The following is a 27,981-nucleotide window of genomic DNA, read 5'->3' on the forward strand; positions in this document are numbered from 1 at the left end:
AAATGAGACTTGACAAAATTGGTCCGCTCGAACGAGCCCAATCACAACGCCATAACGTTCGGATCCTGAATGTAACTCAAAAGAAACCCGGAAGGGTCTTGTCATCCTATCCCTTCACAAAATTACAACAACGGACACAGAAACCACCGCTTTCGTAGCTACCTAAACGTAAAATGTAAACATTGCTGTCCTTATTTTAATCAGTCAGATATTTTGTAGCACGCTACTAGCTAACTAATGACGGACTTCTACAGGGTCAAGAATATGCCCCAATGCCGTGTCTTTAGCTTACAAGTATAAATCAGTCACCGGTTGTTTTGGCGTGGAGTGGTTTTTAGTCCCTAACGTTACTCGCTAGAGAGTTGGATACATTGACAGAAAAGGACAGTCTAACATTTTTTTGTTAGCAACAATTCAAGTCACTGTTTTTTTTTCTTCCGACGTCCAGTTGCAATCATTAACACTGGCAGCGCGAGCACATTTGATCAAACCTGCATGTCAAACGTCATCACGTAGCTACCTTTTTAATGGAACATTTATGAATCTGTACTCGGCTCTGTCAAGCCACCGGGGTCTTTTCGTTGCATCGGGAACAGGAACTCTCAATTCCGCTTTCTCTTTTAGGCAGAGGAGGACAAGCTTTTTTCAAGAGCTCCTTATTGTAGGTTCACAATAATTATGGAGCAGCAGCACACGGGCTGTGTGAACCTTTGTAGTCTCACGAGCACTCTACCGGTGATCCCCTATCAAAAGCTGACGGACTTGCATTACCTGAGTAAAGGTGGGTTCGGAACCGTGTTCAAGGCACAGCATTGCGATTGGCGGACCACCGTTGCCATCAAGTGTCTGAAATTGGATTCGCCTGTTGGTGAAAGGTATGTTTGTTCAAATCAAGATCTAATCTATCATTGCCTTGTCAGATTTGATTAATGTATCGACTAGATAGGCCATGATCATGACTCAAAGTTCCAGTACATTACACATAAGTCATTAGACGAATACGTGTTCTGTACAGGGGAGTTTCATTAATATCCCCGACACTAAATCTGAGCATTGACATGGATAATTAACATGCGTTGCTTGCGGTACGGTTTTGCAACCATTAGAACCATATATTTCATGTCAGCGATAAAGGATTTTCAAAAGACAAAAGGTTTAAATTGATACACCTTTTTTTATAGGGTTCCCACACGGCCACATTTCCATGTTACAGCGTTTGTTTACAGGAGACCGTGACTAACTGACCTGTGCTAATTAGCTCTCTGCGTCTCCGAACATCTGTGTGTAAACGGAAGACAGGCGCCACAAACGTGTTGTCAGGGAAAAATACTGTCGGCTGCAACTGTGTTAACAACAGTGTGTATTTTGCATTTGTGAAATTATTTTGACATGATATGAAAGTAGAGGGATTTGGCTTCGAGGCATTTCGACCTTTTTAAATAGAACACGTAAGGTCCTTGGACTAAGAAGTAAAGTTAGGCTCTCTAGTCCAATATTGGGCTAAAGGAGAAGTAGATATTACGAGCCTCATGGCTATGTGCCAATTTGAATAGAAAATACATTCATTTCACTGTTTTCTATCACTCAGAAATGTACCTTCTTTTTTTCAATACACACAAAGATTCAATATGAATCTCAATTCCTGTGTCATTTGAATGAATAATGTCAAAATGTTCTCATCATGACTGTTTACAGGGAGAGGAATTGCCTACTGAAGGAGGCGGAGGTGCTTCACAAGGCCAGGTTCAACTACATCATCCAAATCTTTGGCGTGTGCAACGAGCCTGAGTTCTTCTGCATCGTCACTGAGTACATGAGCAATGGCTCTCTGGATCAGCTGCTTCACGAGGTACACACCGTTAGTAAGAACAAGGGAGTTGGGACTGAGGCACAAGAATCTTGCCATACCAGTCTAGGGGCTTTTCATTTCCTTCTCCCACAATTGTTTCGAAGCAGAGTATAGGCATAGTGTTTACCACTATCATTTTGAATGAAGAAGAATGTCATTCAGGCTTTGGTATCAGATTGCTATACTCTCGCTATGACTGAAAAATGTGAGCGCTGCGATGTCGGCACAATACTTAGCACTGGCATTTCTTCTCATTCCCCCCAGTCCAGGGGTCTCCCACATTTTCTAGCATTTAGAGCTTCTTTTAATACAATGAAACATCCCGAGCTACAACTTTTTCCCCTAGTTTTTAAATAGGCACATTCTCTTCTCCACTACCCTGCAACTCTTCCCCAGGTCCTTAGTGTACAAGATAAAGTAGTGCACTATATTTTTCTGTCGATATACCAAGTAAAAGAATGGTTGATAAACAACTCAGTAAAAATGTTCCTGGTTTTAGATTGTTAATTTTATTTCACTCTCAAAATTACAATTGATCATAGAGAAACAATGGAATTGGATGTTCTGAGTCCATGTCAATGGTTATATCACATCTGAAGACTATTTTTCATTGATCATCTAGCGAGTGAGGAATGTGATGTCTGTCAGTCTAGCAATGGTTCTGTACTGCTCATTTCATGCCAAAGTTTGCAAATAATAGAAACAAATTCTATACAGTGCATTTGGAAACTATTCAGACCCTTTTCCAAAATTTTCTTACGTAACAGCCTTATTCTAAAATTGATTAAATTATTTTTTTTTTTAAGTAAAAGTCCATCTACACACTACCCCATAATGACAAAGGGAAAACCTGTTTTTTTAGATTTTTTTTTTTTTACAAATTAGCAAGCATAAAAAAAACATACCTTATTTACATAAATATTCAGACCCTTTGCTATGAGACTTGAAATTGAGCTCCGGTGCATCCTGTTTCCATTGATCATTCTTGAGATGTTTCTACAACTTGATTGGAGTCCACCTGTGGTCGAAGGAATTGTCCCTAGAGCTCCGAGACAGGATTGTCGAGGCACAGATCTGGGGATGGATAAGAAAACATGTCTGTAGCATTGAAGGTCCCCAAAAACACAGTGGCCTCCATCATTCTTAAATGGAAGAAGTGTGGAATCACAGACACTCTTCCTAGAGCTGGCCGGCCGCCCTACCAGACTGAGCAATCGGAGAAAGGCCTTTGTCAGGGACAGAGCTCCAGAGTTCCTCTGTGGAGACGGGATAAACTTCTAGAAGGACAACCATCTCTGCAGCACTCCACCTTTCAGGCCTATATGGTAGAGTGGCCAGACAAAAGCCACTCCTCAGTAAAAGGCACATGACGGCCTGCTTGAAGTTTGCCAAAAGTCAGCTAAAGGACTCTCAGACCATGAGAAACCAGATTCTCTGGTCTGATGAAACCAAGATTGAACTCTTTGGTCTGAATGCCAAGTGTCACTTCTAGAGGAAACCTGGAACCATCCCTAGGGAGAAGCATGGTGGTGGCAGCATCATGCTGTGGGGATGGTTTTTCAGTGGCAGAGACTGGACGACTAGTCAGGATCGAGGGAAAGATGAACGGAGCAAAGTACAGAGATCTTTGATAAAAATTCTGCTCCAGAGCACTCAGGACCTCAGACCGGGGCTAAGGTTCACTTTCCAACAGCACAACGACCGTAAGCACATAGTCAAGACCCCGCAGGAGTGGCTTTGGAACAAGTCTCTGAATGTCCTCGAGTGGCCCAGCCAGAGCCCAGACTTGAAACCGATCAAACATCTCTGAAGAGACCTGAAAATAGCTGTGCAGCGACGCTCCCCATCCAACCTGACAGAGTTTGAGAGGATCTGCAGAGAAGAATGGGAGAAACTCCCCAAGTACAGATGTGCCAAGCTTGTAGCGTCATACCCAAGAAGACTCAAGGCTGTAATCGCTGCCAAAGGTGCTTCAACAAAGTACTGAGTAAAGGGTCTGAATACTTATGTAAATGTGCTATTTCATTAACATTCTTTAAAATAAATGTGAAAAAATATCTGCAAACCTGTTTTTGCTTTGTCATGGGGTATTTTGTGTAGATTGAGAGGGAAAAAAACTAATGTAATCAATTTTAGAATAAGGCGGTAACGTAACAAAATGTGGAAAAGGGGTCTGAATACTTTCCGAATGCACTACTTACTCATGATATACTTGTGCCAGATAAGCCTACTTTGCAGTTAACATTTTAATTGAGAACATTTTGGGGAAAGTATTTCTGTCATACCACAAGACGGTTATCGCATCAACTGGCTACACAAAGTGGTACGCGTGCAGGGTAGCCTAGTGGTTAGAGCGTTGGACTAGTAACCGAAAGGTTGCAAGTTCGAATCCCCGAGCTGACAAGGCACAAATCTGTCGTTCTGCCCCTGAACAGGCAGTTAACCCTCTGTTCCTAGGCCGTCATTGAAAATAAGAATTTGTTCTTAACTGACTTGCCTAGTTAAATAAAGGTAAAATAAAATAAACACAGACGGGCAATATTGCTGGAAATTAATTGGCAGATATTGTGTTAGGTTTGGCAATTTAAGCTATTTTTTTTCGATGGTAGCTGGGAGCTTGCAGTGTCTGATACTTGTGAGATTTGTTTATGACCGTTTGCGGTAGAACATTTGAAAATGTCATGTACTTTCAGAATTGTTTGGCGAGTTACTCTTAGGTGGGCTGCGAGCTACTGATAGTACTTTCCCTTCTCTCCTCCCACACTCTGTAGAAGACAGTGTACCCCCTGCTGGCCTGGTCGTTGAGGCTGCGTGTCCTGTACGAGATAGCTCTAGGGGTTAACTTCCTACACAACATGACCCCACCCCTCCTGCACCACGACCTCAAAACGCAGAACATTCTGCTCGATGGAGAGTTTCATGTCAAGGTGTGTGTGTCAACCTCTGTCTTACTTAGCAGTTTTCATATTATATAGTCCCCTGAATCACTGTTCGTCTACGCCTGTTGTTTTATAAAGCATGTTGACAAATAACATCTGATTTTGTTTGCTAAGGCAAAGGCAATTTGTCTTCCATTTAATATGACCGAAGTATTCATGGTTCCAATTAAACTGTTTGGTCATACTGAAAACGGGGACAGGAGAGGATTAAAATATGAATCAGCTCTCCATCATCCAGCTCAACCCTCCTGCATGAACCAATCTAATCTTCATCTGCCCCTATTAAGCTTCATGTATTAATGAGGCTTTTAACTGACTAAAGTCGTAATGGCCCAGATTCATTTTGGTTGTGTATAAATAAACAGAATTTTTGAATTTCCCTGAGAAATAGCCTAGGCCTACATATTTGAATGTCTCTGATAATCAATGTCTCCTTGGAAGTTCAGGGTTGTCTTCTTGTAGGGAGAAAATGTTTGAAAACAGGGAGGTACTACCTGTCCAATAAGAATTTTCACTTTTCGTTGCAAAATCCTGCTCTCAAAACACAGTTGTCCTTGTTGTGTCCAGATAGCAGATTTTGGCCTGTCTAAGTGGCGTCAGCTGTCCATCAGTAAAGGCTCAGGATCCAAGCCACCTGAGATGGGGGGCACCGTCATCTACATGCCACCCGAAGCTTACGAACCCTCCAAGAGCCGCAGGGCAGACGCCAAACACGATATGTACAGGTGAGCCAACAAGAACCAGGTTTTGAGTTAAAGGACCTGGCCAGATCTGTTTGTGCTTTAGCCAGCCCCTCTGCTATATGCATGGCATGACAATGAACAACCGAGCACTATGCTAAAGCCCAAAGTGATATGGCATCCAGGCAACCTGTAAGTCATGAATAATATTAACATACTGTAGCTAGGTTCAGACCACTATCTTAAAGGGCCTCTAAAAAGTCTAAAGCCAACTTATCATCTGACCATATCCTGTGATTTCTTTATTCTGTATCAGCTATGTTTGATCACAATACAGCGTTTAGGCTTTTAGCATAGCCCCTTTTCCACCCCTGGCTTCCCCCTACTAGCTAACCACTAGCAGCCTTGAAACACATCACTTATTAGCTGTTCAGCATTTCAGCATGGATGAGGATTTCTACTTCAATGAGTTGGCGGCGAAGTACATATTGCTCATCCCGGACCAGGCTGCAATCACTGTAAAATAAATTGGACGAGCTCCATTCGAGACTATCCTATCAAGGTGATCTGAAGAACTGTAATATCCTATGTTTTTCAGTCGTGGCTGAACAAAATCATTTAAAATAGAAATCCAGTAGGTTTTTCTATACATCAGCAAGACAGAATGGCATCGTCGGGTAAACTCAAGGGGGGTGGTGTGTGTCTCTGTTAACAACAGCTGGTGCACAATCTCTAATATTACAGAAGTCTCATGGTTCTGTTCACCTGAGTTAGAATACCTCACGATAAGCTGTAGGCCATACTATTTAACAAGCGATTTTACAACAACACACAAGTGGATGCTAAGCTACAGGACTGTTTTGCTAGCGCAGACTGGAATATGTTCCAGGATTCATCCAATGACATTGAGGAGTTTACCCCATCAGTCACCTTCTTCATTAATAAGTGCATTGACGACATCATCAACCACAGTGACCGCACATGCATATCCCAGCCAGAAGCCATGGATTACAGGCAACATCCACACTGAGCTAAAGGCTGCCACTTTCAAGGAGCGGGACACCAATCTGGATGCTTATAAGACATCCCGGTACACCCTCTGACGAACCATCAAACAGACAAAGCGTCAATACAGGACTAAGACTGAATCCTATTACACCGGCTCTGACACTCGTCGAATGTGGCAGGGCTTGCAAACTATCACGATTTACAAAGGGAAACCCAGCAGCGAGCTGCCCAGGGACGCAACCTATCAGACGAGCTAAATGCCTTCTATGCTTGGTTTGAGGCAAGCAATACTGAACCATGCATGAGAGCACCAGCTGCTTTGGATGACTGTGTGATCAAGATCTCTGTAGCCGACATAAGAACTTTTTAAGCAGGCTAACATTCACAAGTCCACAGGGCCAGAACGATTACCAGGATGCGTACTCCGAGCATACACTGACCAGCTGGCAAGTGTTTTCACTGACATTTTCAATCTCTCCCTGACCCAGTCTGTATTACCTACATGTTTCAAGCAGACCACCATAGTCCATGTGCCCAAGATTGCCAAGGTAACCTGTTTAAATGACTGTCGCCCTATAATACTCAACATCTGTAGCCATGACATGCTTTGAAAGGCTAGTTGTGGCTCACATCAATCGTCCCAGGCACCCTGGACCCATTCCAATTCTTCTACCACCATAGATTGAGGTACTCTCCATTAAACTCCACACTTGCCTTTCCCACCTGGACAACAAGAACACCTCCATGAGAATGCTTTTCATTGACTACAGCTCAGCGTTCAACACCATAGTGCCCTTCAAGCTCCTCACTAAGCTAAGGACCTTGGGACTAAACGCCTCCCTCTGCAAATGGACTCTGGACTTGCTCATGGGCTGCCCCCAGTTGGTGTGGGTAGGAAACATCTGCCATGCTGACCCTCAAAACGAGGGTCTCTGGTGCGTGCCTAGTCCCCTCCTGTACTCCCTGTTCACCCATGACTGTATCTGCGCACGACTCCAACACCATCAAGTTTGCTGACGACACCGGTGGTAGGCCTGATCACTGAGAACCGTGAGACAGCCTATACGGAGGTGGTCAGAGACCTGGCAGTATGGTGCCAGGAGAAAAACCTCCCTCAATGTCAGCAAGACAAAAGAGCTGATCGTGCTCTTCAGGAAACGGAAGGGCCGAGCATGCCTCCATTCACATCGACCGGGCTGTAGTGGAGTGGGTCGAGAACTTCAAGTTCCTCCATGTCCACATCACCTATCATGGTCCAAATACACCAACCAACATTAATAGGGCACGACAAAGCCAATTTCCCCCCTCAGGAGACTGAAAAGATTTGGCATGGGCCCTCGGATCCTCAAAGTTCTACAGTTACACCATTGAAAGCATCTTGATTGGCTGCATCACCACTTGGTATGGCAACTGCTTGGCATCCGACAAGAAGACGCTACAGAAGGTATTGTGTACGGCCCAGTACATCCCTGGGGCCGAGCTCCCTATCTTCCAGGACCTCTATACCAGGCGGTGTCAGAGGAATTCCCCAAAAGTTGTCAAACACTCCAGCCACCCTAGTCATAGACTGTTCTCTCTGATACAGCACGGCAAGCGGTACCAGAGCGTCAAGTTTGGGACCGAAAGGTTCCTGAACAGCTTGTACCCACAAGCCATAAGATCGCTGAACACTTAATCAAATGGCTACCCGGACTATTTGCATTGACCGTTTTTTTTTTAATGCACAGACTCTCTTGCACTGGCTCTATGCACACTTACTGGACCACCACATACTAAACTGACACTCCCAACACACCCACACAAACATATTTCTGTGGGGATCTACCTCAAATACACAATTAGTTTCTACAACATTCCTTGCGTATCGTTTTTCAAAGGGAGTAGCAGAAGTGTCCGTTTTCACAACTTTAAAGGGGGCTGAACTTCCTGATTTTAGCCTCGGTTTCAATTATCTTCATTAAGAAATGAAACTGCGAATGTTTTTTTTTTTGTGTGTGTGAATGTGAGAAGCATTTGTACTTCACTCTGCCAAAATGGTACACAGTTAGTACATTACCCTTTTTAGATAACTTGAAACAGTTTAACCAGGTCTTGTGTCTGGAAGTAGCCTAAACTAGCTAATGTAGCAAGCTAGCCAACTTCTTTCGCCAATTAGCTTCAGCCGGCCGGTGTGCGTCCGTGGCAAAGTTGGTTTGACTTTGGATTGCCTGTCTGTGGGGCTAGTTAAGGACCGTCAATAAATTGCACAATGTAAATGGAACAATATTTTCATGTTGCACAATTTTTTAGTTCTCATTAAATGTGTTCAATATTTGTATATGGATTTCTACAATTTAGTTGGTTTGAGGTTAAGTAATTGAAATTTGGAGCTATTGACATTTAAAAAAATATTGTCCCATGTACATTATGTAATTTACTGAATGGTCCCTAACTAACCCCATAGATGTCAAATAAAATGTACCATGGGCATTATAATTGGGTTGTATGCAGCTGCTTTCCGAATTGATGATTATTTGGGTGCTGTGGGCAGGATTGAAATAAACTGTTACGGTACCCTTAATTCCGTGACATACCATTATTTCTTAAATATCTCGCAAATCTCAGTTTTGGACGAGACTGACTATGACATTATCCTATTTTAGACTTTGTAGTCAATTTTGACACCTAGAATAAATGTCTGACTCCTATCGATGCCACAGGCCGTTTTCAAAAGGAGAAGTTGCTTATCACGTTTAGTTGCTATTTAATAGAAGATTGTATTTCAAGGCAAGTGTAGTATTTAGCCTTAGGTAAATCAATCCACATTCCTCCCGGAGCAAACGGTGAAGTACTTTGTTAAGTTTCAATTTCATTGATCTCAGTGAGCGTCTCTAAGGTGCTTGCCCTTTCTAGATGAACACCCCCTTAAAGGAACCCCTTGTTTCAGTGAAGATGTCACAAAAGGAAATGCTGAAAAGAGATATGAGACTAGCCCTTCAAGTTCCCCTAACCTCTGACTGATTCACTGGGGCTTTTGGGCAGTAGACTGTCATGATGACTGAGTCATGCCTCCACTGGGAAGTGTATTGGCCTTTTGTGTACGACTGAGGAAATGAGATTCATGACTGACTCTTAGTATTAGACATCCATTTGAGGGGAATGCTCATCTGACATCAATATTTATTTTTCTCCCCAGAGGCTGCTATTCTAACTGTGGGTCAAATAAAGCTTCTTTTTTTTTATGTTCCCATTTTAGTTACGCAATCATTATGTGGGAGGTGCTGGCCAGGAGGATACCATTTGAAGGTAATTTAAGGTTTAGATGTTGTTGGAATGCAGTATAGAATGTTTGTAAAAGCAATGTGTTTTTTATGGATGTTAATAACCTCACTTTTATGGAATCATATAACCTCATTCAAAATAAATGTCAGCTATACATACACGTTAGATTAGCCTCATGACCTTACTGTTTCTTGTCAGTGACATATACCAAACTCGTGAGTTAACATTTATGGTCCTCTGCATGCTCGAAAATAGCGGTGGGATTTCCAGACGCAAGTGATATTAAATCTTCATTCAGAAGTTTTTTAAAAACTGAGTGAGCATTTGTATTTCTGTACAGAGGCGACCAACCCCATGCAGATCATGTTCAGCGTGCTGCGGGGGGCACGTCCGGAAACAGGCCTGGACTGTCTGCCAGGGGACATCCCCAGCAGGGAGACACTCATCAACCTCATGACTTTCGGCTGGACCGCTAACCCCGACGAACGGCAATCCTTCCTCCGTAAGAGACATGACCTTTGACCTCAACTCGTTACCTTCACATAGGCTGAAGTTGCCCCTAGACGTAGATCTCAGAACAGTTTGGCGCTTTCCTGACACAAATGTTTATGGTTCGGATTTGGGAAAAATAAGCTGATTCTGGATCTGTGCCTAAGGGGGACTTCTACTCACAGCCAACAAATACCTCTTTCTTCTCAGTAAGAGATCACCCCTCACCTTTCATCTTAACTCACAGTAACCTTTACTGACTCAGACAGATGCCATTCTAACCTTATCTTGTTACTTGGCACAGAAACCTCCCTTAAGATAAATATACCTAACTCAATGTTTTGTACAATTAATATATTGATGTCAATGTATCATCTATGTAGGTGTTGCAAGTATACATTTGTCCCTAAAAACTATAGAGCCATAACCGTCTCTACTTGTCTTGTGCAGAGTGTGTGATAGAGCTGGAGCCAATGCTGAGGAGGTTCGATGAAATCAACGTCCTGGAGGCCGTGCTGGAGGTCAAGAAGTCAAAGGTCAGTCAGTGCGAGATTGTCCAGTACACAGGTCAAAAGGAAAAGGTTTGGCAGGAAACGTACAGTCCCAAGTCATTCACTATGACTCAAGTAACCTCATCCCCAGGCTCATATGACCTCACTGTGTATTGTTAAATGTTTTAGTTCTGTTTGTGATAGCCCCAAATTTGATGACTTCAGACTTGACCAGGGTTTGGCGCATCGTGACTCATTGATATGTCTTGAGATGGATGACTTGACAAATGACGAACAGAGCGACAAATGTATGACTTCACATTTTGGTAGAAATAATCCAACCCCTACTTTCACTTCCTTATTCACCGTTTAACGTGGAAAGAAATGCACACAATGATTTGCATCAGTTTATTTTTAAGCAATAAGGTATGAGGAGGTGTGGTATATGGCCAATATACCATGGCTAAGGGCTGTTCTAATGCACGACGTATCACGGAGTGCCTGGATATAGCCCACAGCCATGGTATATTGGTCATAATACCACCAATCTCTGAGGTGTCTTATTGCTATTATAAACTGGTTACCATCGTAATTAGAGCAGTAAAAATAAATGTTTTGTCATACCTGTGGTATACGGTCTGATATACCATGGCTGTCAGCTAATCAGCATTCAGGGTTCGAACCACCCAGTTTATAAAGCAGCATACATTCTCTTTCTCTAGCTGATGAGGCGGGCAAGCTGTTACTCTGCCACACCCATGGTGTGTGAGAGGGGGAGGGAAGAGGAGAAGTCTCTGAACATTCTGAAGAACAACCCCAGTCCCTGGCCAGTGAGTATAATGACCGGCTGTCCCCGGCAAAACGTTTTTTTGGGTCAACCGAGAGTCCTCTTTTCTTTTTTTTTACCAATTGATAGGTCAACATTTTCGAACGTGTATTTTTCATTATGTAGACACACCCTATGTGTTTATTAATAAAATAAACTATAGGCACAGAGCTTGTCTGATGCTTTAAGGGCACTGTTTGATGAAGTAATTAAGATGCACAAATGTGGCAGTTTGTTCATGTTCTTCAATCACATTCATCTATCTACTCCGCCTGTCTGCAACGAACATGAAAGTTAATCCTATCAACTGTCAGGCCTGATGCTCGCCCTAGCAACATTGTATCCACTATTCTGAGCTCTGTTTCCCACGCCAGTGAGATCCGGACAGACATCTGTATTTGCGCAAAGTTGAGAAGTAATCAGGTTTCCACTGGATCAGAGCATGACATTTTTTCCATTTGCGCCGAGGCTCGGTGGTTCTCAAAAGGTAAAGAGCTGGAAAGATTTGACAAATACATTGAGGAGCTATTGTCATTCTCAATGGATGTAAAAACAGACTTTGTTTACTTGATTTAAATAATTATTTTGCGTAGCTCCACTGCTCATTAGTTATGGTAAGTTAATACTATCAGACATCCCTAAATGGGCAAGTTTTTACATTTGCGCCTAGGCCAGGTAGCCTAAGCCTACTTCTATGCGTAATCGGGTCCTTACTCAACAGGAGCGCTCCAAACAAAAGACAATGAATTAATTGGCAGAACTTGTTTCTCATAAGTGTAGCATAGGTTTTATTTGACCTTTTATTTAACTAGGCAAGTCAGTTAAGAACAAATTCTTATTTTCAATGACGGCCTGTTCAGGGGCAGAACGACAGACCTTGTCAGCTCGGGGGTTTGAACTTGCAACCTTCCGGTTACTAGTCCAACTCTCTAACCACTAGGCTACCCTGCCGCCCCAGGTTGTGAGCTCTGCAAACAACGTGTCCACTCTAATACTAATATATTGAATGCATTATCAGAAATTACCATAACAAACATTGTAGATTAGAAATTATTGGGATTAATGGTAAATGTACAACTGGTGATATATTGAATGTAATGGGGAATTGATAGTTGGCGTCTATCAGAGGGCAAACAATTTACACAATGAAGTTTTCTTGACTCAACATTTAAAATTATACCCAAGACAAATTATCTTCACATACTATAGGCCTAAGGAATACTCTCATGAACTGTGGCAGGTCCAAAGCAGTAGCCATCTATGGAAAACCAATGCAATTTCACTTTTTTTTTTATCGAATTGCTTGGCGTGCCAAGGCAAATACCCTCATGGCACGCATGCCTTGTGTTGCCAATGCCTGTCTGAGAGTGATGGCCTGTGCCGCCTCCGCAATGGATTAGTCCAGGCACGTATCAGACAGGTGTCTTCTGTGCCATGAAAAAAGATATATATTTGCGACCACTTGACAAGAAAATTTGTCAACCAACAGCCTAAATACTTCCTGAAGGCACTGTATTTTTGTTTTATTCTATAAACTACTGACAACATTGACCAGTTGTAATTTTCTGTAAATAAATGCTCTAAATTACAATATTTTTATTTGGCATTTGGGAGAAATGTTAGTAGTTAATTTTATCCAAACACATACTTATAAATAGTACAGCCAGAGAAACTGATCATTTTGCAATGGTCTTTGAATTTTTTCCAGAGCTGTATATCTGTTCTTTTAGGGCCAGTTTACTCTTATGTAGAGCACTCCGGTGTATGTTTTTAACATGCTCTGTCACTGCCATAGGGAAGCTCCACCTCTGGCTCTGGGTCTTGCTCCTCCCAGGACACGGACATCTCCCAACCAAGCTCCCTCACTAGCACCAATGCTCCGCCTTCTAAAGGTAAATCTGCCCACTTTCCTAGACTGTGATTGACAGCTGTGATTGACAGCTGTGATTGACAGCTGTGATTGACAGCTGTGATTGACAGCTGTGATTAACAGTTCACTTTTTGCCCTGAAGGGAAATAAGCGAGTTTCCTCAGTACTAGTCTGTTTCTGCGTTGAATACGCGTTGCTTCTCCGTCATTCTCCCTCAAATTATTTCTTTAATTAATGAGGAGGAACTTCCTCCCTGGAGAAAAGCCTCCTCTGATTGACACCCACCTCTCCTTGTCCCCCCCTCTCCACCCAACCCCTCCTAGAAGTGTCCCCCTCGTTGTTCATGCCCCACACACTGGAGCCTCCGCAGCCCCTCAGAGAGCAGAGCCAGGGGGACAACAACCTCAACAACTACCCCCAGAGCGCCAGGCCCCTGGATGAGCTCAATATTCCCCTCAAACCAGATCTGCCTGAAACAGAGTGTGTGACATACCTGGACAACCTCACCCTGAAGCCACAGCCATACCAACCCCAGCCAGGTAACATAGTTAAAGTTCCAAATGAAATCACATGACACGACTAACATTAAACTCCTAGTCTCACTACCTACCTAGCTACTGTAAAACATATTCAGACCCCTTGCCTTTTTCCACATTTGGTTATGTTACAGCCTTATTCTAAAATGGATTAAATAGTGTTTTACCCTCATCAATCTACACACAATACCCCATTATGACAAAGCAAAAACAGGTTTTTAGAAATGCTTGCAAATGTATCTGATCATTGTTTTAAAATGCTTTTATTTTTATATATATAAGCATTTTAAAATGATCACATTTACATAAGTATTCAAACCCTTTACTCAATACTTTGCTGAAGCACCTTTGGCAGCTATTATAGCCTCTTCTTCAAATCAAATTTTACTTGTCACTTGCGCCGAATACAACCGGTGTAGACCTTACAGTGAAGTGCTTACTCACAAGCCATTAACCAACAATGCAGTTTTAAGAAAAATACAACAACAAAAAAGAAATGAAGTAACAAATAATTAAAGAGCAGCAGTAAGATAACAATAGCGAGGCTATATACAGGGGGTACCGGTACAGGAAGCTCTCAACCTGCTCCACTACAGCCCCGTCGATGAGAATGGGGGTGTGCTCGGTCCTCCTTTTCCTGTTGTCCACAATCATCTCCTTAGCCTTGATCACGTTGAGAAAGAGGTTGTTGTCATGGCACCACACGGCCTGGGGCCTGTTGCACAAAACTAGGATAAGGGATTAAGCCAGGATATCTTGGTGATCCTGGCTCAATTGATCCGTAATCCGGTTGCACTAAAGATGGATAAGGGGCAGGAGGATATGTTATGGTATAAATTACCATGGAGATTTATTCTGTGGAGCTAGCCTGCTCCAGACCAGGCTAAATTCCAGGATCTATTTAATCTCATCCCTAATGTCAGTCAGCAGTCACCACAAATGGAAACCAATAGTTATTTCACTGCTCACTATACATTGTTATCACATATAACTAGACCCACTGTTATTATTTAAACGTTTGTGATCATTAATTTCAATGATTTTGGATAAAAAATGATTTTTAGATGATGTTGCTATCATTAGATAATTTAGTTTCCCATAGACTATAAGGCTATATATAAAATGATAGAATATTAGGGCCACAGAGGGGAAAAAAACACAAGTCATAATATTGTAACCAGTTGTTTTGGAGGACAGTGGTTAAAATGACAGATGTGGGGCATTTCGTGAAATTGTACTTCAGTATGGTTTCATAAACAAAGACATGCTGATGTGCCAGAATATTAAGTATCACATTGTCATAAGTATCAAAACTGTAAAAACAATATGTAGCTTTTCTGCAGAAAGAACCAGCCTCATAAATTTATGACTTTATCCTTTTTCTTCAGTGTGGCCCTAGTACTCTGTCATATAAACAAATACACATTCCATATGAATATAAAAACACAATGTGTAACATTATGTTCCTTTATTGAATAAGGACAAAACAAAACAGGTAAACCATCAGCTCCTTTCGAAACTGAAGTCACAGTGACTCTACAAGATGGAAAGCACAGAATCCAAGCATATTATACAAAATGATACATACACATTCAAAGGTCTGTATATAACACACCCTGCATGTCTGCACACTAAAATAAATGCAGGACAAATCCATACACATCAACTGAACAGACAAATGAATGGATGCAGTAGCCTCCCTGCAGCCTTGTATTACACACAGTATACCGCACAAACATCATAAGAGGCCAAATTGGTCAAAAACGAACCCAAAAAACCCCAAATTCCTCTGCCACCGCAGGACATATTTAACCAAAATTGAAAGCACACATACTAACTAAAATAATTCAACACATATTGGTCCCTCAGCAGCCGACCACTGTCGTCATCAGGGAAGATTGCCGGATTGTCCCAGTCCATGGCTGGTGGCACTCTGGGGGCCCTCTCCTTCCTCAGGCAGGCCACATTGTGGAGGACAGCACAAGCCACAGTAATATCACATGCCCTAACAGGGCTGACCCTTAATTTGTGAAGGCAGTGAAAGCGTGCCTTCAGGAGGCCAAAGGTCATTTCAACTCTGGCCCTGGTCCTGGCATGGGCATGGTTGTAGGCCTGCTGTGCTTCCTGGGGGTCTGTGAAAGGTGTCAGGAGAAAAGGCTGGCAGCCATACCCCTGTCTCCCAGCAACACACCAGAGAATTCACCTGTCAACACAAAATCTCATCATTACTACCTCATAAACACAGTGATATTCTTGACACAGCCATGATGGTTATAAATAGGGGTTGTGTGGCTTACCTTGTGATAGATTTCAGAGGCCCGAAAGATTCTGGAGTCATGGACTGAGCCAGGCCATTTTGCCACAACATTGCTGATCACACAGTCAGCATTGCAGACCATCTGAAATCATAAGATGAGGAATATTACACCAATCAATGCACATCACTGGCAATGCAGAGTGTTCGTCAATGGACAATATCAAAAAGTTATGTTCACCTGAACATTAATGCTGTGAAAGGATTTCCTATTCACAAAATCGGCCTCATGGGCACCTGAGGGGGCTTTTATCCTTATGTGTGTGCAGTCCACTGCACCAATGACATTGGGGAAACCTGTCACACAAAGTAAAGTCCTACTATGTGTTAACAGTTGTCCTGTAATTTGTAGATCCTCTTACCTGCAATCCTATAGAACTCCTCTTTGATGTCACAGAGTCTTCTGTGGCCAGGGAAGGAGATGAAGACATCTGCTCATGCTTTGATAGCCAGACACACACTCCTTATTGTGCGGCAAATTGTGGCCTTGTTCAGCTGTTCTGCATCCCCCACTGAGTACAGGAAGGCTCCACTAGCAAAAAAGCGCAAGGCCACACAAACCATTTGCTCCACACTCAGTGCATGGCTCCGTGCAGTGCGGTGCTTAATCCTGGGACCCAGTAGTCTGCATAGATACCTGATGCCATCTGCAGAAAACCTGTATCTTTCATATAGATGGTCATCAGGGAAGGCCAGTGGGTCCAACCGGTCCCTGAAGACCCTTTCTCGCCTGAAGGCTCTCCTCAGCACAAGTGCTTCTTCATCCACCACATCTCGCACGAATGGGCATGCCATTGTCAGAGCAGAAAGGAACACACAATTTTGGGCCTTCATATAGGCTAGTGGCCACACCTGGTGCTGGGGGTGGGCAAAAGAGGGCGATGCCTTATAACGATGACTTGGTTGTACTGATTGCTGGGAAAAAAAAAACCTTAGAAAGATGCCACCGTCCTGTGTGCTCACAATAAGAGCTCATATGTCATGGCTCACTTGACTTTACGAGAATATACCTAATTTTTATTTTGAGCTGTGTCATCTTCTTGGAGCTGGGGGAGGAAAGAAAAATAATGATTAATACATTTGTGTTACAGTTAGCATACAGTGTACATTGAAGGCATATCTCACCTCCCTCTCAAGTTTTTTTATTTCAAGGTCCAGTTTCCTAATTGTCCTCTTTTTTATTTCGGACTCCAGTGCAAGATTCTTCTTCTTGTACTGAATGTCTATGTCTGCCAGTTCTATTTGGCGCCGGAGGTGGTTGCCATACAACTTTCTGATAGCTTGTGAGCTCTGTGAACACAATACAATTAGCGCAGCTGGAATTTGGCAGGATGTGGTGTCCTTTTATTAATACGCACTATGTTGCCAGGCTGGTTTTCCCACTGTATAGCATCTGGGTCCTGTAAAAGAAATTAGATTTTTTGATTTTGATGAGGACTCCTCACCATTGTAGAGTAAATAGTACTTTCACAGTCTTAACATGATACCTCATGCCTTCTGGAATCCAGAGAGATGGTCTCCTCCTCATCATCGTCTCCATCATGTGCTGTTGCTGCGGCACTGGGGCCTTCACCCTATCACATTTAATCGGATTCATATTGAAGCTAGTAGACAAGACATGCCAGGCCTACAGTATGCCTTTGATGGAGTACTCACTGGATCAGCATCGTCTGGTGCTTGTGCTGGTGGCTCTAACAGGAACACAGTGCTGCCAGGCACTGCAAGGCAATAGGTAAACCAAAGTCAGACAGTCCAAATTGATTCAATATGAATGTGGTTGTATCCCATGTAGAGATTGAAGGACATACCTTGAATGAAGCGGGTGGCATCTTGGGAGGAACCTATGCTCGTCTCTTTCCCCCCAGGGATCCCCTCTAAGACGGGCCTGCCTTTATTTAGCTCCAAGGCCATGTCCTCTGCTGGGGTAAGGTCAGCCTTTGGTGACCCACCACCCGTGCCTTGTCTGTGGGTATTCTTTTTCACTGCTAAAACAGTACAGACAATGTGTGAGCAGGCACCTTCTGGGTACAATATATGCTTGTGCTTTGTTAAATATTAGTCAGGGACCATACCATTCTGCAGAATGTTCTTGTATTTGATTTTGACCTGCTGCCATGTCCGTTTTGGCCCGTTCATGTTTAATCTACACACACACACACACATTTAATGGAGTCACACTGCAAAAAATTACTTGGTATTTTTGTCTTGTTTTCAGTAAAAATATCAAAAAATGTATCATAGGTTTATACAGTGTGATGGAGTTACTTTACACAATTTCACTCATATCTGCAGTGCATTTCAATTAAAAATTTAACCGTTTCATAATTACAGTACAACTGCATTTTTGGAGATGTGAATTAAATATTTGAATTGTAATTGTGATGTTTCAGCGGAGCGGTGAGTGTGTAATTGTGCACTACTTACGCATTCAGGCGGTCTGCAATACTTTGCCACGCTTTTTCTCTTTGCTTTATCACTGTGGCGGTGTTGCCTTTCTTCTTAATTATATCTTTTACCTCCTCGTATGCCTCCATGAGGATTTGTGCTTCCGACGGGGAAAAGTACGCGGCTCTAGTTGCCATGGTAAATCAGTTCATCTGTGATCTGTGGCGGGGTCTATTTGAGTGAGCCGTGAGCGCGCACCTATCCAGGATTGGTTTCACCTGGCTTAATGAATCCGTGTCTGCTCATCCTGGCTTGGTCTTTGTGCAACCAATTAAGCCTGGACGCACATGTTTTGGCTTCATTGAGCTCAGCTGAGTCATTTATCCCGGATGTCTTAATTCTACTTTTGTGCAACAGGCCCCAGGTCTCTGACCTCCCTATATGCTGTCTTGTTGTTGGTGATCAAGCCTACCGCAGATGTGTTCTTGCGTATGACGCTACAAGCTTGGCACACTTGTATTTGGGGAGTCCAATCAAGTTGTAGAAACATCTCAAGGATGATCAATGGAAACCAGATGCACCTGAGCTCAATTTCGAGTCTCATAGCAAAGGGTCTGAATACTTACAGTTGAAGTCGGAAGTTTACATACACTTAGGTTGGAGTCATTAAAACCCGTTTTTCAACCACTCCACAAATTTCTTGTTAACAAACTATAGTTGTGGCAAGTCGGTTAGGACATCTACTTTGTGCATGACACAAGTCATTTTTCCAGCAATTGTTTACAGACAGATTATTCCCCTTATAATTCACTGTATCACAATTCCAGTGGGTCAGAAGTTTACATGCACTAAAAATGACTGTGCCTTTAAACAGCTTGGAAAATTCCAGAAAATGATATGGCTTTTGAAGCTTCTGATAGGCTAAGTGACATGATTTGAGTCAATTGGTGTACCTGTGGATGTATTTCAAGACCTACCTTCAAACTCATTGCCTCTTTGCTTGACATCATGGGAAAATCAAAAGAAATCAGCCAAGACCTCAGAAAAAATATTGTAGACCTCCAAGTCTGGTTCATTCTTGTAAGAAATTTCCAAACGCCTGAAGGTACCACGTTCATCTGTACAAACAATAGTACGCAAGTATAGCCGTCATACCGCTCAGGAAGGAGACGCGTTCTGTCTCCTAGAGATTAAATTACTTTGGTGCAAAAAGTGCAAATCAATCCCAGAACAGCAGCAAAGGACCTTGTGAAGATGCTGGAGGAAACAGGTACAAAAGTATCTTTGTCCACAGTAAAACGAGTCCTATATCGACGACCTGAAGGCCGCTCAGCAAGGAAGAAGCCACTGCTCCAAAACCGCCATAAAAAAGCCAGACTACGGTTTGCAACTGCACATGGGGACAAAGATTGTACTTTTTGGAGATATGTCCTCTCGTCTGATGAAACAAAAATAGAACTGTTTGCCCATAATGACCATCGTTATGTTTGGAGGAAAAAGGGGGAGGCTTGCAAGCCGAAGAACTCCATCCCAACCGTGAAGCACGGGGGTGGCAGCATCATGTTGTGGGGGTACATTTCTGCAGGAGGGACTGGTGCACTTCACAAAATAAATGGCAAGATGAGTAAGGAAAATTACGTGGATATATTGAAGCAACGTGTCAAGACATCAGTCAGGAAGTTAAAGCTTGGTCACAAATGGGTCTTCCAAATGGACAGTGACCCCAAGCATACTTCCAAAGTTGTAGAAAAATGGCCTAAGGACAACACAGTCAAGGTATTGGAGTGGCCATCACAAAGCCCTGACCTCAATCCTATAGAACATTTGTGGGCAGAACTGAAAAAGTGTTTGCGAGCAAGGAGGCCTACAAACCTGACTCAGTTACACCAGCTCTGTCAGGAGGAATGGGGGGGGGGATTCACCCAACTTATTGTGGAAAGCTTGAGGAAGGCTACCCAAAAAATGTGACCCAAAACAAGTTAAACAATTTAAAGGCAATGCTACCAAATACTAATTGGGTGTATGTAAACTTCTGACCCACTGAGAATATGATGAAAGAAATAAAAGCTGAAATCAATCATTCTCTGTACTATTATTCTGACATTTCACGTTCTTAAAATAAAGTGCTGATCCTAACTGACCTAAGACAGGGAATGTTTACTAGGAGTAGATGACAGGAATTGTGGAAAACCTCGGTTTAAATGTATTTGGCTAAGGTGTATGTAAACTTCCGACTTCAACTGTATGTAAATATAATATTTCTGTAAAAAAATTTGTTAATGTGCAAAACTGTCTAAATCTGTTTTCACTTTGTCATTATGGGGTATTGTGTGTAGATTGCTGAGGATTTTTGTTTGTTTATAATATAATATAAACTTTATATAATCCATTTTAGAATAAGGCTGGTAACAATGTGGAAAAAGTCAAGGATTCTGAATACTTTCCGAAGGCACTGTGTATGCGTGTAATGTTTGTCTATGGAGATTGCATGGCTGTGTGCTCGATTTTATACGCTTGTCAGCAATGGGTGTGGTGGAAATAGCCCAATCCACTAATTTGAAGGGTGTCGACATACTTTTGTACATACATACAGTAAAAGTTTGGACACAGCTACTCATTCAAGAGTTTCTTTATTTGTACTATTTTCTACATTGTAGAATAGTGAAGACATCAAAACTATAGAATCATGTAGGAACCAAAAAAGTGTTAAACAAATCTAAATATATTTTATATTTGAGATTCTTCAAAGTAACCACCTTTTGCCTTGATGACCGCTTTGCACACTCTTGGCATTCTTTCAACCAGCTTCACCTGGAATGCTTTTCCAACAGTTATGAAGGATTTCCCACATATGCTGAGCACTTGTTGGCTGCTTTTCCTTCACTCTGCGGTCCAACTCATCCCAAACCATCTCAATTGGGTTGAGGTCGGGTGATTTTGGAGGCCAGGTCATCTGATGCAGCACTCAATCACTCTCCTTCTTGGTCAAATAGCCCTCCTCCTTGGTCAAATAGCCCTCCTCCTTGGTCAAATAGCCCTCCTCCTTGGTCAAATAGCCCTCCTTCTTGATCAAATAGCCCTCCTTCTTGGTCAAACATCCTGGAGGTGTGTCCCACTATCATTTGTTTTTCAACAGGACAAAGCACAAACCAGATGGGCTGGTGTATTGCTGCAGAATGCTGTGGTAGCCTTGCTGGTTAAGTGTGCCTTGAATTCTAAATAAATCACTGACAGTGTCACCAGCAAAGCACCACCACACCTCTGCCTCCATGCTTCACGGTGGAAACCACACATGCGGAGATCATCCGTTCACCTACTCTGGGTCTCACATTGACACTGCGATTGGAACCAAACATCTCAAAGTTGGACTCATCAGACCATGGACAGATTTCCACCGGTCTAATGTCCATTGCTCGTATTTCTTGGCCCAAGCAAGTCTCTTCTTCTTCTTGGTGTCCTTTAGTAGTGGTTTCTTTGCAGGCCTGATTCACACAGTCTCCTCTGAACAGTTGATATGTGTCTGTTACTTGAACTCAAGCATTTATTTGGGCTGCAATTTCTGAGGCTGGTAACGCTAATGATCTTATCCTCTGCAGCAGAGGTAACTCTGGGTCTTCCTTTCCTGTGGCGGTCCTCATGTGAGCCAGTTTCATCATAGCGCTTGTTGGTTTTTACGACTTCACTTGGAAGAAACTTCTTGAAATGTTCAGTATTGACTGACCTGTCTTTTAAGTAATGATGGACTGTCGTTTCTCTGGTTATTTCAGCTGTTCTTGCCATAATATGGACTTGGTCTTTTACCAAATAGGGCTATCTTCTGTATACCACCCCAACCTTGTCACAACACAACTGATTGGCTCCAACACATTAAGAATGAAAGAGATTCCACAAATGAACTTTTAACAAGATACACCTGTTAATTTTAAATGCAAGTGACTACCTCATGAAGCTGGTTGAGAGAATGCCTATAGTGTTCAAAGCTGTCAAGGCAAAGGATGGCTACTTTGAAGAATCTCAAATATAAAATAAATTAAAATATAACTTTTGTTTTTGGTTACTACATGATTCCATGTGTAATTTCATAGTGTTGTTGTCTTCACTATTATTCTACAATGTAGAAAATAGTCAAATAAAGAAAAACCCTTGAATGAGTAGGTGTGTCCCCACTTTTGACTGGTACTGTATATTTGGAACACTGCTCTTTCCATAAGAGACTGGCCAGGTGAATCCAGGAGAAACTTATGATCCTTGTTGATGTCACTTGTTAAATCTACTTCAATCAGTGTAGATGAAGGGGAGGAGACATGTAAAACAAAAATTAAGCCTTGACATAGATTGTGTGTGCCAGCCAGCTAACCATTCAGAGGGTAAATGTACAAGACAAAATATTGAAGTGCCTTTTGAACGTGGTATGGTAGTAGATGCCAGGCGCACCGGTTTGAGTGCGTCAAGAACTGCAAAGCTGCTGGGTTTTTCACACTCAACAGTTTCCTGTGTGTGTCAAGAATGGTCCACCACCCAAAGGACATCAAGCCAACTTGACATAACTGTGGGAAGCATCGCAGTCAACATGGGCCCTGTGAAACGCTTTCAACAGTTTGTAGAGAATTGAGGCTGTTCTGAAGGCAAAGGGGGTGGCAATTAAATATTAGGAAGGTGTTCCTAATGTTTTGTACACTGTGAGAGAACAGCAGTGGTCCAAGAACAGAGCCTTGAGGAACACTGAAAAGTTTGTCCTATCTAAGGTATGTTTTCATGTTCCTTAGTGCTGTTCTCAGGCCACTACTGTTCCAATTATTTATATCACTGCTAATCTAATACCTACTTTGGCTTTACCCAAACCCTCCAGACTTCAACCCATCTTCGGATCCCCCCGACCCAACGCTGGGCCCTGTGGCGCGCTGGATCGCAGTGCGGCGCGAGGATATCGTTTCCCAGATGACGGAGGCCTGTCTGAACCAGAGCCTGGATGCCCTGCTGGCTCGCTCTCTCCTGATGCTCGAGGACTACGAGCTGGTGGTGAACCGGGCCACGCGTACCGCCAAGGTCCGCCAGCTCCTTGACACCTGCCACCGCCACAGCGAGGACTTCTGCCGCGTGGTGGTCCGCAAGCTCCAGGACAACAAGCAAATGGGCCTACAGCCGTACCCCCCAGAGCTCAGCTCCCCTGTGGCCGTGCCAAGCCCCAGTGCACCCCCACTCTCTGTGTCCTACAACAACCCTAGGAAATACTAGAACAGAACTAGACCAGAGACTAAACTGTTCCAAGACTTTTAGCTCTTTGAGCTAGGTAGTGGAAGAAGTCTCTACGGTCTGTTAGTCCTGGGTTATATTCATTAGGCACCAAATGGAAGAAAACTAACTGAAACAGGGAGGGACTACCTAAACTTGTCCAATAAGACACTTGTTTTCCTTTGCACATTGTTTTGCTACGGTGTGCACTAGTGAATACGACCCTGGGTTTTGACTGTGAACTTTGAATTTAGTGTGGTAGGGTCAAGCCCAGCTGTCGTTTCATATTGCTCATCGTGGTACCTATTTTCCTGCCCACTCACACAGGACATTCTCTGTTGCTACTGTTCATTGAACTGAAGGTGCCTAGAAGTTGAGCTTAAGAACTTGAAGGTAAAGATGCCTTTTGGAAAAACAACCAGTATTCACTAAATTTCACCTGTTCTCTGAAAGCAGAGAACTGGTTGGGATTAGCAATCATAATCAAAAACCTGTTCGAATTTAATCCAGGCTTTGAAGAATTATATTATGGATTTTATGTAATTTGACAGGTAAATCATCTCGTTCTCTTGAAGCATTCCCTATATTCTGAGTGATCGGGGTATGGGCCTGAGTTCTACTTCTATGCATCTTTCTGTTATTGTTGTCCCCCCTTTGCACTGAATGGTTGTATCCAGAGACATACTGTATACCCAGAGAGAGACTGTATAACATCATACTGATCTAAGGCTCTGATTTCACTCTTTTGAGTGGACATTCTAGAACCGGGGTATTGAGCTCTTACACTACGAGGTCCGGAGCCTGCTGGTTTTCTGTTATACCTGATAATTAATTTCACCCACCTGGTATTCCAGGTCTAAATCAGTCCCTGATTTAAGGGGGAACAATGAAAAAAGATAGTGGGACTGGCTTCGAGGTCCAAAGTTGAGTTTGAAGGGTCTAGAGTCTAGACCCTAGACTCTATGGGTCTGGGTGGGACCCAATTACTGTGACTGAAATTCTGTAGTTGACCCTCTGATCCGGGTCTATGTAACTACAGTTGATAGATCAGAGTGGACATGAATGGATCTGACCACGTCTCTGCATTACCTAAAAATGTTTTATTTTACGCTAATAAGGTGAATCTATTGACTTATGGAGAGCCAACATATAAAGATGTATTTATTAGCCGGAAGATAAACTTGGCTGATTAACATAAATTTGTCACTCTGGTACAATCTGATCTGGTCTAGACCCTGACCCCTTAAGGTATGGGTCCGGTTTAAGTCTGGTTGTTCTCGGGTCTGTTCGGGTCCAGATCTCCTTTTTTTAAATTATATATATCCAGGTCTGATAAGATACTTGACTGGACTTCTGCCATTTTGAAGTTACTGTAGCTTTGTATCTTACATTGTATTTTTACAACTGCCTTTTCAAGACGGATTTGATTTATCTTATAAAGGAGCTTGCGTTGACATAGAATGGGCCAAGTCAGTGGATTTAGGTTTGGTGTGTAGATTTAATCCTTAGTCTTCATCTTGACAAGTTTACATATGGTGACAGACACAATAACACTGTAGCCAGAAAGCAGAAGATAAGGTCATGTAGCTAATGTAGATCAGAGTGTACCAGGATCTGTCTGTAGCTATTTTGGTACTCTCCTTGGACTCAATGGTCTCTGTTATGGGTGGTTTTTGTAGACATGTTTTTTTGAGATAGAGGTCATGGCCCATACTTATACAAATCTCTATTTGCTCTACATGTTTTGGTACAAGACCAGTGAATGGATAGAGCAGGGTTTAGTCATTGAGCCAAGTGCTAAATATAGTAACATGTCCCTCAGCAGGTTAGAGCTGTGGTTGGTTATCCTGCACTTTGACAAAAAACATTCAGCCTCAGATTGTGGCACTCTGGGTGTGTGATGCTGAAGTAGAGTCAGTCAGAGCTGTTTTTTCCCACCTAAAGTTTCCATCATCCAGTGCTTTAGGCCAGGGGAGGGGGATCCCTACAGTAGAAACCGGTCACAGAAGAAGACGCCAGTGACACACACACACACTGAAGAGACTGGTGTACGTTTGTCTAACGTGGGACAAAGCAAACTGTTTTTACGTAGAACACTGAAGCACTTCATGAGTTGCATGGACTTCATATTTCATTCAGTGATCTATCCTCAGTTTTGTCAGCACATGACCGGTCTCGAGTAGCAAAGGGCACTTCCTGGGACACATGACTGGAAATTGAATCATACTATAGCTTTTATACAAATTAAATCTATATACCATAAAGTAATTACACTTTTTAAAGTCACAGTCAAATGTAACTATCTGCTCTAGGTAGGTGGTCATTCTCAGCCTTGAGGTTGTAGTTGGAGCAAGCATAAGGGCCAACTAAATCTGAGCGCTATAACTAGCTAGCTACAATGTACCCTCAATCTTGGCGCTATAGCTAGCTGTCAACAATGCACACTATCGCCTGTAGAAGCCTCAGCAGGGACCCTGTGTTACGACTGTTTCTCACCTTGGATCTCTCCTCTTCTAATACATATCCAGAAATGACTAAGTGCCAAAATACACTGTAGTTAAGCAATTTCCTGATAAAAACAACTTTTCCCGTAGTTACCTCACCATCGTTTCTGTTTCTCTCTGTCAGTGATGTGTGCATGCAATGTCTCCACATAGGGAACCAAGAGCGCCACTAAATCAGAGACGTGTAGTTTCTAGAAGCCTTACCGTCAATGCACTTCCTTAAATGAGTTCTGGAGGCACCGTGGCTATTACCTAGGGTCTGTGCCCCCACAATTGTGACCCTTCAAAATTGAAGAGCACTGGCTGAGGGGTTTTAGTGTTTTTTATTTATTAATCGAGGTGTTCTTACCTATTTTAATTTTATTTGTGCTGCAGAATAAACTACGTTCATTGTTTGCCCCCTCATGAGGGTGCTCTTTGTAAGTTTTTCAGCTTTTGTTGAATTAGAACATGTGCTGTGTCAGTGGTATAGGGTGGCAACTGGCAAGCCAAAGCCAGCCAGGAGAGGAACTCTTCCAAAATCCTCTGGACTTTTACTGCCTTGTTTTCAATACTGTGCCTCATATATTCAAAAATGTTTGATTATTTACCACAATTATTTTCTCACGTGATATTTGCACAAAACTCCAGATGTTATCAAATTACATTTTTCTTACATTCCTAGTCATCTTGATATACTTTTGGACAAAATGTTGTATATGTACAACAGTCGTCTTATTGCTCTATTTATCTTTAGCTGAACTCTTGCCTAGTTCTAAACCATGAGGTGTTAGTTAGAAAAGTGTCTGAAGAAATCATTGTTTACATGGAATTCCTTCAAGCAGCCATCAACATTGCCATATTCATGGCCAGTGTTCTGTTTTATCCATATACTTATGTACTTTTTCTTCATATCATTAGCAACAATATTAAATATCCTGTATACATAATGTGTACACTGAGTATACCAAACATTAGGAACACCTTCCTAAAATTGAGTTGCACCCCCCCCCCCCCCCCCCCCCCTTTGCCCTCAGAACAGCCTCAATCGTCAGGGCATGGACTACAATGTGCCAAGCGTTCCACAGGGATGCTGGCCCATATTAATTCCAGTGCTTCCCACAGTTGTTTCAAGTTGGCTGGATGTCCTTTGGGTGGTGGACCGTTCTCAATACATACAGGAAACGGTTGAGTGTGAAAAGCCCAGCAGCGTTGCAGTTCTTGACACAAACCGGTGCACCTGGCACCTACTACCATACCCTGTTCAAAGGCACTTAAATACCCTCTGAATGGCACACACTCACAATCCAGGTTTCAATCGTCTCTAGGTTTTAAAATCCTTCTTTAACCTGTCTCCTCCCCTTCATCCACACTGATTTTTGAAGGATATTTAACAAGTGACATCAGTAAGGGATCATAGCTTTTACCTGGTCAGTCTGTCATAGCAGGTATTCTTAATGTTTTGTATACTCCGTGTAATATGTAGTACTGAAGCATATTTTGGCAGAAGTATAATTCAATATTTACTGTATATGTATTGCATGATGTTTTTGATACCGTTACGCTTTATTGCTGTGTCATTAAAGTGTGTAATCCTTCCGCTAGTTTTTTTTTCTGA

At 42.5% G+C, this 27,981-nt stretch overlaps 2 protein-coding genes across 4 annotated transcripts; one reads left to right on the plus strand and one right to left on the minus strand.

The window, feature by feature from the left end:
* Positions 1–43: 43 nt before the first annotated feature.
* On the plus strand, positions 44–27,962 carry LOC115103310 (receptor-interacting serine/threonine-protein kinase 2-like). The gene is made up of 11 exons (XM_029624178.2): positions 44–875; positions 1,696–1,849; positions 4,621–4,776; positions 5,356–5,513; positions 9,712–9,761; positions 10,078–10,239; positions 10,677–10,762; positions 11,440–11,547; positions 13,339–13,435; positions 13,737–13,952; positions 23,498–27,962. Exons 1-11 carry the CDS (start codon positions 679–681, stop codon positions 23,881–23,883), a joined length of 1,770 nt encoding a protein of 589 aa, XP_029480038.1. The 5' UTR covers positions 44–678; the 3' UTR covers positions 23,884–27,962.
* Positions 15,382–19,070, minus strand: LOC135563059 (uncharacterized). 3 transcript variants are annotated; one of them, XM_065005916.1, is made up of 11 exons: positions 18,336–19,070; positions 18,072–18,248; positions 17,920–17,981; positions 17,751–17,837; positions 17,622–17,663; positions 17,389–17,553; positions 17,274–17,309; positions 16,626–17,178; positions 16,445–16,560; positions 16,247–16,348; positions 15,382–16,152 (listed from the first exon to the last, which is right to left on the minus strand). In XM_065005916.1, the coding sequence occupies exons 1-7, from the start codon at positions 18,424–18,426 to the stop codon at positions 17,274–17,276; spliced, it is 660 nt and encodes a 219-aa protein (XP_064861988.1). In that variant the 5' UTR covers positions 18,427–19,070; the 3' UTR covers positions 15,382–16,152; positions 16,247–16,348; positions 16,445–16,560; positions 16,626–17,178. The 3 variants fall into 3 exon arrangements, with proteins under 3 accessions (XP_064861988.1, XP_064861987.1, XP_064861986.1); XM_065005915.1 differs by lacking the exon at positions 16,445–16,560; XM_065005914.1 differs by lacking the exons at positions 15,382–16,152; positions 16,247–16,348; positions 16,445–16,560; positions 16,626–17,178; positions 17,274–17,309 and having other exon boundaries at positions 17,320–17,553.
* Positions 27,963–27,981: the final 19 nt, after the last annotated feature.

This window comes from Oncorhynchus nerka, linkage group LG20 (genome assembly GCF_034236695.1).
Source record: "Oncorhynchus nerka isolate Pitt River linkage group LG20, Oner_Uvic_2.0, whole genome shotgun sequence".
NCBI classification, from domain to species: domain Eukaryota; kingdom Metazoa; phylum Chordata; class Actinopteri; order Salmoniformes; family Salmonidae; genus Oncorhynchus; species Oncorhynchus nerka.